This window comes from Calidris pugnax, unplaced genomic scaffold (genome assembly GCF_001431845.1).
Source record: "Calidris pugnax isolate Ruff unplaced genomic scaffold, ASM143184v1 scaffold188, whole genome shotgun sequence".
Classification (NCBI taxonomy): domain Eukaryota; kingdom Metazoa; phylum Chordata; class Aves; order Charadriiformes; family Scolopacidae; genus Calidris; species Calidris pugnax.
In genome coordinates, this window is record NW_015091257.1 from 12082623 (window position 1) to 12095467 (window position 12845).

General features: G+C 40.6%; 1 protein-coding gene across 4 annotated transcripts in view; it reads left to right on the forward strand.

Moving 5' to 3' along the window:
- Positions 1-10776, forward strand: part of GLRA2 (glycine receptor alpha 2) — a 129645-nt gene extending 118869 nt beyond the window's left edge. For all 4 annotated transcript variants that reach the window (XM_014960133.1, XM_014960136.1, XM_014960134.1 and 1 more), the window contains exon 9: positions 9270-10776. In XM_014960133.1, coding sequence (XP_014815619.1) covers positions 9270-9548 — 279 coding nt within the window. In that variant the 3' untranslated portion in view covers positions 9549-10776. The remainder of the gene's footprint in view (positions 1-9269) is intronic.
- Positions 10777-12845: the final 2069 nt, after the last annotated feature.

Sequence of the window (12845 nt, forward strand, 5' to 3'; positions counted from 1 at the left end):
CCCCTTGTCTACTGACCTAGTCACTTTATCATAGAAGGCCACTAGGTTAGTCAGGCAGGACCTGCCCCTAGTAAAGCCATGTTGGGTGTCCTGGATTACCTCCCTGTCCTTCATGTGCCCAAGCATGGCATCTAGGAGGATTTGTTCCATGATCTTCCCAGGCACAGAGGTGAGACTGACAGGTCGGTAGTTCCCAGGGTCCTCCTTTCTACCCTTTTTAAAAATGGGTGTGATGTTCCCCTTCTTCCAGTCTGCAGGGACTTCACCTGACTGCCATGATTTTTCAAATATCATGGAAAGTGGTTTGGCAACTACATCAGCTAGTTCCTTCAGGACTCTGGGATGTATCTCATCAGGTCCCATGGACTTGTATATCTTCAGGCTCCTGAGTTGATCTCGTACCTTGTCTTCACTTACAGTGGGAGGGACCTTGTCACCCTGGTCTCCAACTTTTTTGTCATCAACACAAGAACTAGGAGGAAGGGGGTTACCAGTGAAGACCGAGGCAAAGAAGTCATTGAGAACTTCTGCCTTCTCCTCATCTGTTGATACAAGTTCCCCACTGTTGCACATCAGGGGGGGTACATTTTCTTTAACCTTCCTTTTCTGGTTAACGTACCTGTAGAAGCCTTTCTTATTTTTCTTTACGTCCCTTGCCAAGTTCAGTTCTAGCTGTGCCTTGGCCTTCCTGACCTCATTCCTACACATCTTGGCAGCATCCCTATACTCTTCCCAGGATGCCTGTCCCTTCTTCCATTTCCTGTGTAGCCCCATCTTGCCCCTTAGTTTGACGAGCAGGTCTTGGCTCAACCATGGTGTATGTACACATATCCACATGTGTGGGTGCATGCAGAATGTGTCAGTCTGTGTATGTATGTGTGTGTAATACAGTAAAAGAAAAACTATCAAACCCATTTTAAAGGAAATCTTATTTCATTTCTGTTGTATGCATGCTTCCAATGACCTTGTAGGATTTGTGGATTTATTACTTACCAGATGAGAAAAAAAACCCAACAATTCTGTGTAAAGATTACAGTATCAAGTTGCTATAGCATTAAGTGCCATTGATTTTTACCTCTTGATGAATGCTTATTTTCCTGTGAATAAATAATATCAGAGCTTTATATAGCAACCCTCAATGAAGCAAATCAAAATGAAAATACAGAAACCCATTTGTGCAGTAAATTTCTGATACATTCAAACAGTCAAGATGTTTCTAAGATGCAACAATTTAATTTTAGAAACAAGTTTGAAGTTCAGGTAGCTGGCAAATACTTTGTTTAACCCAATCATGCTTCAGAACTATGTAAAAACAGCAAGAGAAATCCAGATTGAGATCTTGGCTAACAACAAGAACTAAATGATATGCAAAGCCAGAAAGAATAATTTGTGTAATAGAAGATAAGAAAAGAAAACCGTTCCCAAAATATTATTTATTGGAAGTCTAGTATTAAGAACTGATAACCAGAAAAAGGAGGGCATTTATTTATCAGTTGGCTTGTCTCCTCAAGAAAAAAAACAAAACTACAACCACACAAAACTTATAAAATTTGCATGTGAACACTTTAAGATTATTCAGACATTCTTGAGTATTTTTAGCTACAGAATTTAAATTATTGATATAATTTGCAATATTTAATTTTTTTTGTGCAGTATTTGCATAAATTATATGCATGAAGTCTGTCTGAGAAAGCTCTGGTAATCTCTTTCTGCGTTGGTTGGGGTTTGTTCTGGATGTTTGATGTAGCAAATGGCTTGAAGGAGAGAATCCACCAACAGAGAGGAAAAAAGCTTCTTCCTTCCTTTCCCTTTCCTTTTACCCTTCCCCTTCCCCTTTCCCTTCCTTCGACCTTTCCCCTCCCCTTCTCCCTCTCCTTTCCCCTTCCTCTTCCTCTTCCCCTTCCTTTTCCATGCACCAGGTAGGAGATAGCCAGTGCCCAGTGATGGGCATGGATGCCACAGGTTCCAGCATGGCATCCATGTCCCCAGCCCTTACCCAGGTGCGGAGGATGGTGTTCACTGTCCCTGGCCTGCCAGGGGCTGGGCTGCATATTGTCCCCAAAAAACTGAGGGAGCTGAGGGAATCAAAACACAAGCTTGAAAAAACGCCCAGCAATACACTGTTCTAGAGGATAATCTGCATGAATCAAATCACGAGTGTTGTTCATGGGCTCTGTACGCATGTATACACTTACTCTTTTTTTTTAAAAAAACCTTTTGACTTTTTAAAAAATAAGGTACTCTGAGATGCCATTGTGAAGGCACAGGGGTGCTCTAATAAAGTGATAAAAGATGATTACAGCTGAGGCAGAAATCAGTGAGAAATTTCTCAAAGGTGCAATAAAAACATTCTTCCCCCAAATATTTAAATCTGCTTAGAGTAAAGCACCAGAGAACCTGATGGCAAAAATCCTGGGGGGATGTGGGTGTTCACATGTTGCCATCCGCAACTGGGGGCTGTGAGCGCGACTGCCCCACGTGCTGTGGTGGCAGGTTCCCCAAGTCCACCACACAGCCAGGGCAGCCTGTGCCCTTGTCCCAGGGTGGGACTTGCTGGGTGGTGTAGTCCTGCAGCAGGTTTCAGGACAGGAGAGTGCTAAAGTCTGAGGCTGGAGCTTGAGCACTGCCAACGGGAGGCAGGTGAAAGAGTCTGCTTGCGCCCCATCTCATCTTTCCTGGGCAGATGTTTTGCAGAGAGCAAGAGAAAGCAGGGAAGACAAACTTTAAGAATGTTTCCCTCAGTGTTTTAGGCTTTTGAGGTTCTAAAATTTTAGCAAATACAGTCTTGCTCTACGTTATTTTGCTTTATTCCATGTTCTAGCTGAAACAGTCACATATTTAAACACTAGCTTTGCTCAGCCTTGCATGCAGACAGCAAGAGCAGAAATTAGTTGCCCTGTATTCAACAGATTTCTGGTCAGAGCAGATTATCCTTCAAATCTAGGTCATTAACTTGTATTTGTCTGTTGTAGAACAGACTAATGTGCCATTCCCACTGATAAACTGGACAACTTCTGCTTTCATCAGATAGAGACTGGCAGAAGAGTTATCCAGGAGCAGTGAAGTCTCCAGACTTCACTGTCCTGAGAGGATGTAATATCTAGGCAGATGATGCCTATAGGACACTCACAGATCACCAGGTCTGGATATTTTAAGGCATTACATCCGTTTAAACAAAGGGCAACCAAGACACTGTGTCAGGAATAGATCCGCTTTTATTTAGGAGCTATAACTCTTTCGTAATGTTTATCATGCTGTGCAAAACAGCAGTTCATTTGGTTATCCCTCCCTCCCCTAAAATTAAAATATTAAGTATATTATCTATAAAACATGAAGTTGAATAAGAAATTTACATTAACTGTGTTTGCAGAATTGAGAGAAGGAAGCCTTGCTTTACTATAGAAAAAGGAAAATCTTTTTCTTTTTATCACCCATACTGACTGTATAATCTTTATTATTAAAGTAATCCTTGAAAAATTTAGATTCCACTTAAAGATATTTCAAGCCAGGAAAATACTTTTGCTCCACAACATGTTTAAATTATGTTACTCTTTCAGTTGGATAATGTTCAATTCCTACTCGAAGAGGGCAAAGCCACATTAACTACCATTTCATTATTGCATTAACAACAGTTCACTTGCTGTTCTTACAGAATGAGTAAGTAAATCACTCATGCTTCAGAGATTCTTCTGCTGTTTATTGGAGATAGGAGGTATTATTAAACACAGCTTTCTAAAACAAGCCTAAATTTGTCCACTGGAAAACCTTACTGGAGACAACAGTGACCAATTTCTCTCCTGTTAATTAAAATGTTGGTGCTATTTATAATAAAAGGTCTGTTTTACTTAGATTTTATAAGGCATGACTGTCCAAATGAGAGAAAAACCAAACTTCAGTGAGGAGGAAAATTGGTGTTAAGAGAGGTAGAAAAGGGGGGAATGCCACTATTGCACACAGATGGAGCAGCATCAAGCAGTAGGATCAGTCAGAGGCTGCTTTTGTTTTTCATGAAACACCTTGGTGAATATTTAGAAAACACAATACTTAGGCAAAATTCTGGGAAGTGTTTGATCTATATTTTGGGCAGGATTGAGGTGAGAAACTAACAATTTTACATCATCTTCTGCTCCTCTGAAGGCTGGATTAAGGAGGAATGGGAATTAAGGAGGAGTGGCATCTGGCATAGGTGAGCTGAGATCCAGGGCTCTTCAGGGTGGAACAAATTAAAGAAGTCTGTTAGTGACTAAATTACCAGATGCCACCAAAACTTGTTCCAGCTTCACTTTTTCCTCCCATTTAAGGAACTGGAATGTGTAAGTTTGCTATGTAGGTCATAGAATCATAGAATGGTTAGAGTTGGAAGAGACCTTAAAGATAATCTAGTTCCAACCACTCTTTCTCCATCAGCAGGATTTTGAGAGATGGGAGGTGTCTCAATGATAAAGACGATTTAGGAATGAAGTCTCCAAAGCTGTTTTGGTGTCTAGTTCTTATTGATTTCATTTTGCATTCAAGTCTGAATTTATTGTGGTTTTCTAACTTTGTGCTTATGAATGCCAAAAGGAAAATTTCCCTGATGTTCTCTATCCTATACCTAAAATTAATCTCCTATGTCCTTGAAATTTAATTAAACCAGATAGTCTCTTAAATCGTTTGCCCACCATATGTTGGAGAAAGAGTAGCAAAATTAAATGAATAAATCACATCAGAGAGTAAATTAAATACACTGTTTGAAGCCAGCCTCTCTCTCATTTTCCTCATTGTTAAAACTGAGTCAATGCTGACAATAAGGATTTAAAAGTGGTCAGGACAAAGCACTTCAGAATGCATTGTTCAGAAAGCTGTGCATGGAAGGTGGTGAATGGAATAGGTTTTCTAAAGTGTTTTTCCCTGATTGCTTTGGTGTGAAATTAGCAGCATGAATTAAGTTCTAGACCTGATGGAGTAGAAATAAAAGCTTTACAAAGATGGAAGATGAAGAAAGAAAATCATGTCATAAATATTACATGTTGCCCACTGTAAAGACAAGTCAAGATTATTTAATTGCATTACTTTGTAAAGCACAGAAAATTATTAAATTAAAGGGAAATTTAAAATTGAGGAAAAAATGTATTTCATTTTATGAAAATTGTTTATAGCCAACACCTAAGAACATTCAGTATGATGCCATAAAATATTACATATAAACCTATGTTGTTGAAAAAACATCTGTAGAATGCATTTGCCAAAATCTCAGGAAATGTAATTAGCTTTCAAAGGATGATTCTTCTAAATACTCAGGAGTGTGAACATCTGAGAGGAAACCGTCAAAAGAACACTTTCATCTTACTATTCCTTTTCTGTTTCTCATCCTAGCTTGTGACCCTTTTCCCCATGTCTTTATCAAGGACAGATTGAGTTATGACTACTTATTAGGCAAGACTAACTTTACATCCCTTTAGAAGGATAAAGTCAATTACTTCAATGGTAGTGCCACTCCAGTTGATGTCCAGTGGCTTCCAGCTGTTCTTTGATTTTGGTTTTAAAATCTGTAAAAGCATAGTTAGCCTGGGATTTTAGCAAGTAAGATGATGTTTGGTTTTAAATGAATGCCAGTTTTGTGTGTAATCTGATTAAAATAATGATAGAAATGTTTGCAAAGTGGTTTGCACTATTTTACCAGTGACTAAGCTGGTGAACAGCACAGATTGAAGACTGTCTTTGGATGAGTTTCCATGGCAGGGTACGTCAAATGGTGTGAACTGAATATGACCTTGAGAATGAAAGTGTCTCTACAACCACATCGGAGGGTTCCCTAGGTAGGGTGCTCAGTAATTCACCAAGCCTCTAGGTTAAAGGAAGACATATCCACTATGTTACGATTGAGGTCAGTTCTTCATCTCATGTATTGAAACATGAAAAGAAAAAGGTTCTCTTTGTTAAAGGATCTAAATTTGGCTTTCTTTCTCTGTGACTATTCCCCAAAATCCTTTATATGTAACAGAATATTGGAAGATCATGTGAAATGTCAAATTGTAGCTTTGCCGAAAGATTATAGTGTGTTAGAGACAGTATTTTTAACTACATCCATACTGCTAAAGTAAATCACGTTGGGGATTTTATTAGTTCTGAGGCCAGCTATCACCACTTGGCTCATGACCACGTGCATAGTGTTGGTCCCCAGTGGAGCAGGTTCATCTTGGAGAAAGCTTCTTGGCATGGTCCACACCAAAGTGAGCTAACCCACAAGCAGCATGGACAGTGAAATTCCAGCAGTTGGGTTGACCCCCAGCTCCCTTCAGCAGCAGGGAGGAAGTCTCTCTCTCCCTGCTCTGGAACCAGTTTAAGGGCTCAAGGGGCAAAAGGACATATGCCTGACTGCAGTCTCGTGGGGAAGGTATCCTGATGTAGTATGGTCAATTTCATTGGAGAGAGCAGAGACCTCACCACTGCAAGGTCTTTCAGGTGATGTCTGGTCAAGTGGGAAAGCTCTGATGGGGTCAGGCCTTACCGGTGAGACTGCAGATGCTGGCAGAGCTCAAAGGGCAGGCAGGTGCCAGACTGCAAAGCCCCTTTACCTCCTAGGGCATTTTACTGATGAAAATGATACGGTGGTTATGGAGCCGTGGCACCTCCAGGGCCAGAGGTAGGGCTGTAAGGACTGTGGCTTTCCTTGTTTCCCCTGGTACTTAGATGATCACAAGAGCTACAGCTTTGGTGTCTTTAGTGTTAAGTTCTTGCAAGAGTGTAATATCAAACAAAAAAGTGACAAGGTAGAAACACAGTGACATTCTCTTAATTAATTATTTAGTCTTTGAAGAAGGATTTTCTGATAAAGTTTTAAAAAAAAGGTACATAAACACACACTTTTTTGCAACCAGCAAACAGGCAACAAGCCAATCCAGAAATTTATCAGAGAGAAGGGATTCCAACCTGCTCAGGCATAGAAGGAAACCAAGTATGTGCTCCTCATACCCCAGGTCGATTCTGTACCTCTTGTATCCAGGGTAAATCAGCATCCACTGCACTCCTATATAAAAAACTAGCATGGGGACAAAGCACACTTCCCTCTGGGTTTTGTGAGAAAGAAGTAGCACAACCAACCGTGTGTGGGGGGAAAAGCAGGGCTTCAGATCCCATTGGGAAATTGAGTGGCTCCTTACAGCTACAGGTTGGGTGCTGAAGACTTGAAAGAATGCCATTTAAACATCCCTGCCCCTAATCTCAGGTGGCTATACTGTTGAGTTACAACAGTGTAAGCACAAAAGCAGGGCTGTAACATTGGAGACTGATTACTCGACCCCATGCGACAAAGCTGTGACCCAGCAAGCCACAGTGGAAGTCAGGACTCTCCAAGTCCTGGGTTGAGCTCAGTACATTTTCTTTCCTCCCTCACGCGTAACAGAAATTAATTTTTTTTAAAATGAATGAAATACATATGGCAACACAGCTGCTGAAAAATCTGCTACCCTTTTTAATCACCTCTCATGTTCTGAGCATGCATTTTATCCTTCAAACTCAGTAAAAGGGAAAGTACTGCAAGGAAGGCAGCTCCCTGTATTATTGGTGGCCTTTGTGGTGTTATGAAGTCATGCAAGACAAGCCTTACTTGTTAGACTATCCAGAACTTAGGTCTCACTAGGTTCATTTTAAAAATATTTTACATATTTATAATCACTAGGACAAGCAGAATTTCAGAGTTTGCACAGAGGGACTGAAAACTGTAAATAAGTGAAATTTAAAAAGGAGAGGGCCATGTTTCTTTTCCTTAATGATGGTGAGATATTGAAATGAAAGGGATATAAACCCCAGATAATTGCTCAAGCAGCTTTGCAATACCACAATTTTCCACCTGCTCATGGGCATACTGTAGAATAGTCCTCAGGTTGAAGTGACAGGAGCTCCAAAGCACTGTTTACTGCCTATCCTCCTTCCATAAGCACTCAATGTCATAAGCAGTCAGAGTGACTGTTTCTCATTTGGCAGCCTTGGATCACACTACTGGCTATTCACGTTTTTGTGACAGCTCCAAGGTAAGAAGAGCAAGTCTGGTGATATATTCAATTGCAACGCTGGAGCTAGGGAGAGAAAAAAATGCAATTATTGAAAGAGGTGCTTCTGTGAAGGAGCAATGATTTACATCCTGAATATGTGTAAATTATCCTCCCTCCCCACCCCCAAGTTCAGCAAATGTATTCCTTATTCAATATCTTGCTGCTGTGATGTTTGTTCTTTCAGTCTCTGATTCTCTGTTAACATCAGAAGGCTGTGGTTTAGTTAGAGATATGAAGGAGTGTTCCCTGTGAGGGAGTGGGTTCCTTGTGAGCTGAAGAAATGGTCATTTTCAGTCAACAATGAAGCATTTGTCAATTAAAGAGAAGGTCTTCAACTAGGGCAAGCTGCTGGACCTACAATTCATCCTTGCTGGAATGAAAAAGAACAGAACTTCTTGTTTGTTGGTTTTGAATGCTTCATGGAGGGCTGCCAGTAACTGTTAGCTTGTGTATTATTGTGCTATCAGACAGGAGAAACAGCAGTAAGAATTTGCCAGCACAGTCACAAACCTTTCATCGCACAGTTATCATGGTGATAAAGTTCAGTGGTAGTTACTCACCTCTCCAAAAACAAATATTACCCACTCAGACAAGAGAGAGAATGAATTTCTACAAGATGGTGCTACATTAACTTGCACTACTGCACTTCACTTAACTGCTGGTTAGCACTAAATCCAAGTGCCCAGTGCACTTCGAAGTACTGATTGTCAGAGTGCTCCTGTGCTCAAGAAGGGACCGTGATTTATCCTTGTTTTGTAGATCAGAGATGGAGGTGCAAGACTAGTTAGATTGTCCTGAGCTTGGGCGCCTGGATCTACAGGTCATTCAATTCAACCTGGCCTGAGCAGACTCCCTGCTACCAACATGACTGTGATTCCTCCCCACAGCAAGCCCAAGGAGAGAGATGAGAAACCTGTGGAGTCAGGTCTTTTCCCTATGGGGTTGGTCAGGTCTTTTTCCTATGGAGTTGGGATACTTTGCTGCTCAAGGCAACTGATTTAGTCATAGATAGAGAAATTAAAATTCTGATTAACAAACACTGGCAGTCACCTAATTTCCTTGTATTTTTATGTGAGTTCTAATTGCTTGCTTGTCTTTGAAACCTGGACTTTGTATTGTAGCTTAACCAGCCAATTTTCTTAGGTGTTTTGGAGGGGTGCACCTCACCTACTCAAATATATGGTGTGCTCGATAGACAGGTGATTGTGTCTCTTATTTGTCTTCTTTATTCCCCAGGAAGATGAAGTTGCTCGTGACAGTCGATTCAATTTCAGTGGCTATGGCATGGGTCACTGTCTCCAAGTCAAAGATGGCACAGCAGTCAAGGCTACTCCACCCAACCCACCTCCAGCACCACCAAAGGATTCAGATTCCATCAAAAAGAAGTTTGTTGACCGTGCAAAAAGGATAGATACAATATCCCGCGCTGCATTCCCACTCGCTTTCCTCATTTTCAACATCTTTTACTGGATTACATACAAAATTATACGGCATGAGGACATTCACAAGAAATAAGCAACTCTGGTTTGCCAGGACTTCTTAGCCAAAGTGATCCACATGTAAATAAACAGTGAAATGTCTTTCTGTCATTTGGACTAAGGGTTTCTTCTCCTCCCCACCAAGAACACTGAACAAAGAGGAAAAGAAAAGATGTATAGAAGGAAAAGTGATTGCATGAAAAAATATGCCATGAGACCAGTCAATAAAAGTTCCCTCTATGTACTCTCAGTGTTGTTCTTCCAGATTCAGCATTGATCAGACATCTCTAAACGGGGCCAAATTTTATCCAGCTTTATCACCAAGATATTGTCTTTTAAAACAAAAGAGAATCAGAAAACTAACAATTCTGCTAAAGCATCTACCAAGAGACTGTGGTGGCTACAGTACAGTGAGTTATAAGAGGACCAAACTTTTTCAGGATAATGTTGCCTTTCTATTTGAAACAAGTCTACTGAGCTACATTCCATGATCATGTCTGTAGTTAGTGGTTTCACCAAGGAGTCCTTTTGTGGGTTGTGAATTATTTCTACGGACAGGGGAGAGGGAAAAAAAGAAAAAAAAAAGATTTATACTTTACTATCCTTGTGGGTGTGCATTTTAATATTATCTTGCTTTACTAGAATTGTAATTTTGGGGTTGAACTTGTGTGTCGTGTGATTTATTTGATAGTTGACGCTCCAAAATCAGTGAAACTGCCCAGTTTATTTTGTTGGAAGACAGTGCACTTACTTCATTTTATTTCTGCTGATTTTACATGCAACTTGAGGTGCCAAACTGTATTTTACCTATTGTGCTACCCTGTACCACACTACTTAGTAAGAACTTGTTTCCTCAAAGGTGTAGCTCAGTTTAGCATTGAGTTTCTATTACTGCTCTCATTGTAGCTGCAATCAATAGCTCTATAGGTAAACACAACTTGTTTACAGACCTCTAATTTATATCTTTACTCAAAGTGGCTATCATTTTAAATATCATTAATTAACCTAAGAATTTTAAAACTGTACTGTGATTTTCAGAACCTGTTACCTTTTGGTGCCAGATCTGCGTTATTCAAATCCTTGCTACATGTTTTAAAGTAGAAAATAAAAAAAAAATAAAAAAAGATGGTATTTTTGCTTACACAGAAGACAACCTGTAACATAAGATGAATCAAACATTAAAATTTTACACTTGCTGTAAAAGGGTTTATTAAAAAAAAAAAGGTATTTGTTCAATTTCAATAAAGTTAAATGTGGTACTAACACTTCTTCACTCTTTCCTTCGTTTGCAGCAGCAGGGGTGTTTACACCAGGGCCCAGGTCTTCCACTGCTCTGTCAGCAGAACGAAGGTGAAAAGCAACCTTCTGCTTACCTGGCTTAGCATGTTGAATTTCGCTGCCTATCCTTCAGCAAAAGGGTTGTTGCAGCCCCTGGGAGCACGTCAAGGACTGCATCAGGGATGTGGCTAGGGTATGACAGGAGCCTTTGAAGACCATTTGCATTTGCAGGGCCAGGGCTAGGGGAGGAGGAACACCACTCACGGCATCCCTGCACGGCAAGAAGCACACCTCAGCTTCACTCGTGCTGTGCCCAACTTGGGGGTTGCCTAAAGTTTCTCCTGACTTTCTTACAGCTTTACCACTTTAGTGAGCTGAAGGACATGTTGAAGTGGCCTGCATCAGGCACCTCATGTAGACATTGTAACAACTGATATCTTAAAAAGGAAATTAAATTGCCTCCAGTTCATTGCCATTCACTTGGGAGATGAAAATACACACCCTGGAGCTGCACAGCATAGACAATTTTTCTCCCTCCTCTGATGAGATGTGCTACAGAAACTTACTGTACCTGCAACATCTCCCACTCTCCACTTTGACTCCTGGACCAGCTTCTGCTGAGAGGTTGTGGTTACATCTACCATAGCCTGGCAGAGCCTGTATTTGTCAGTGTGTATGTCTGTGTCCCTGTCTGGCTGCCTGTAACTGCCAGGCTTTGTTCCTCTCACAGCATCAGGGAGGGCACCTAGAGATCTTGACAAGTGTGATTCCCAAACAGTTATGTAAATTAATGGTAAAAAGAGAGTTTTGTATTTTATCTCCCCATACCCTTCTTACCTCTGTAGACCCTCCTGTCACATCTGTGACAGAAGTGGTAACAGTCATCTACATCTCCTTGAGACCATGGATCCAGATGTGACTGACAGCCCCAAGAGGGAGAACCAGAAGTTAAAGTGACAACTCAAAACAACTGTCCAAACCATTTTGCTTTGTAAAATGAGCTTTTGACTCAAATTTATTTATCATAATATTTTTAATTTTTATAATGTAAGATTTGTTTTTATTCTGTTCAACAGTGGCACAGTATTTGATTAGTGGATAATGTAGTTGAGGGTAACCTCAGTGCAATCCCAGCCCATGAGCTAGGGTTACAACAGATTGAGGACGCCCAGCTGTAAGCTGTGTTTTTGTGGGAAGTTAGAAGCCTTCATTGGTACATAAATATTCAGAGCTCACTTTTACCCGCCCCTCGTTCCAGAAACTCTCCTTTAAAAGAAGGTGTAATGGCAGGATTAATGTTAATCCTCAGAGCACAGATGTGTTGCTAATGAGTGTCAGAGCCTATCGCTCATAGCTCTCTTGTAGGCCACAGACTACTGTAATAGGAATGCAAAACTACTCTCAGCTGATGAATGTTTGTACATCTCTTTTTGAGATGAAGCTGGTCTGCCTCCAGCATCCACATCACAAACTCACCTGCACGCTTGGCTATCGGCATTGATTAAACAGTTTGCTAAAAGATATTCTGCTGATCAGATTTGTGGCATGCTGACAGCATCCATGGGAAGATTTCTCTGCTGTTGCCTCGTATATAAACTTAGGTCCAATCATGGAAGTAATCTGTGCACAAAATCCTTACAGGTCTCTCTCTTTTTGAAGACAGACAAAATTTAGAGCTACATGGCAATTAGTTGTCAATCTTGAAATTATCTCGCTAAATTTTGGACATAAATGATGCACATAAATTGACAAAGGCCATCAAGCATGGCAATTAGTAATGGCCACATGATATAGAAGAGTCCTTGGCTAGTCAGTGGCCTGTGGACTATCTCACATAAGAATGCTTTGATACCAAGTGAGTATCAAAGAACATGGCTGGCACCAGGAGGGTGTGTAATGGCTGGGAAACTGCCTGCAGGTAAGAAGTCAAATAATAAGAGTAACGGAACAGAAGGACGTGAATTTCCTAAACAAATGCTTAGTAAGGTTATCAGAGAAACAAGACTCAATAGCTGGCTACTTCTTACTCAGAAAAGTAACAGAATTAAATAGTGAA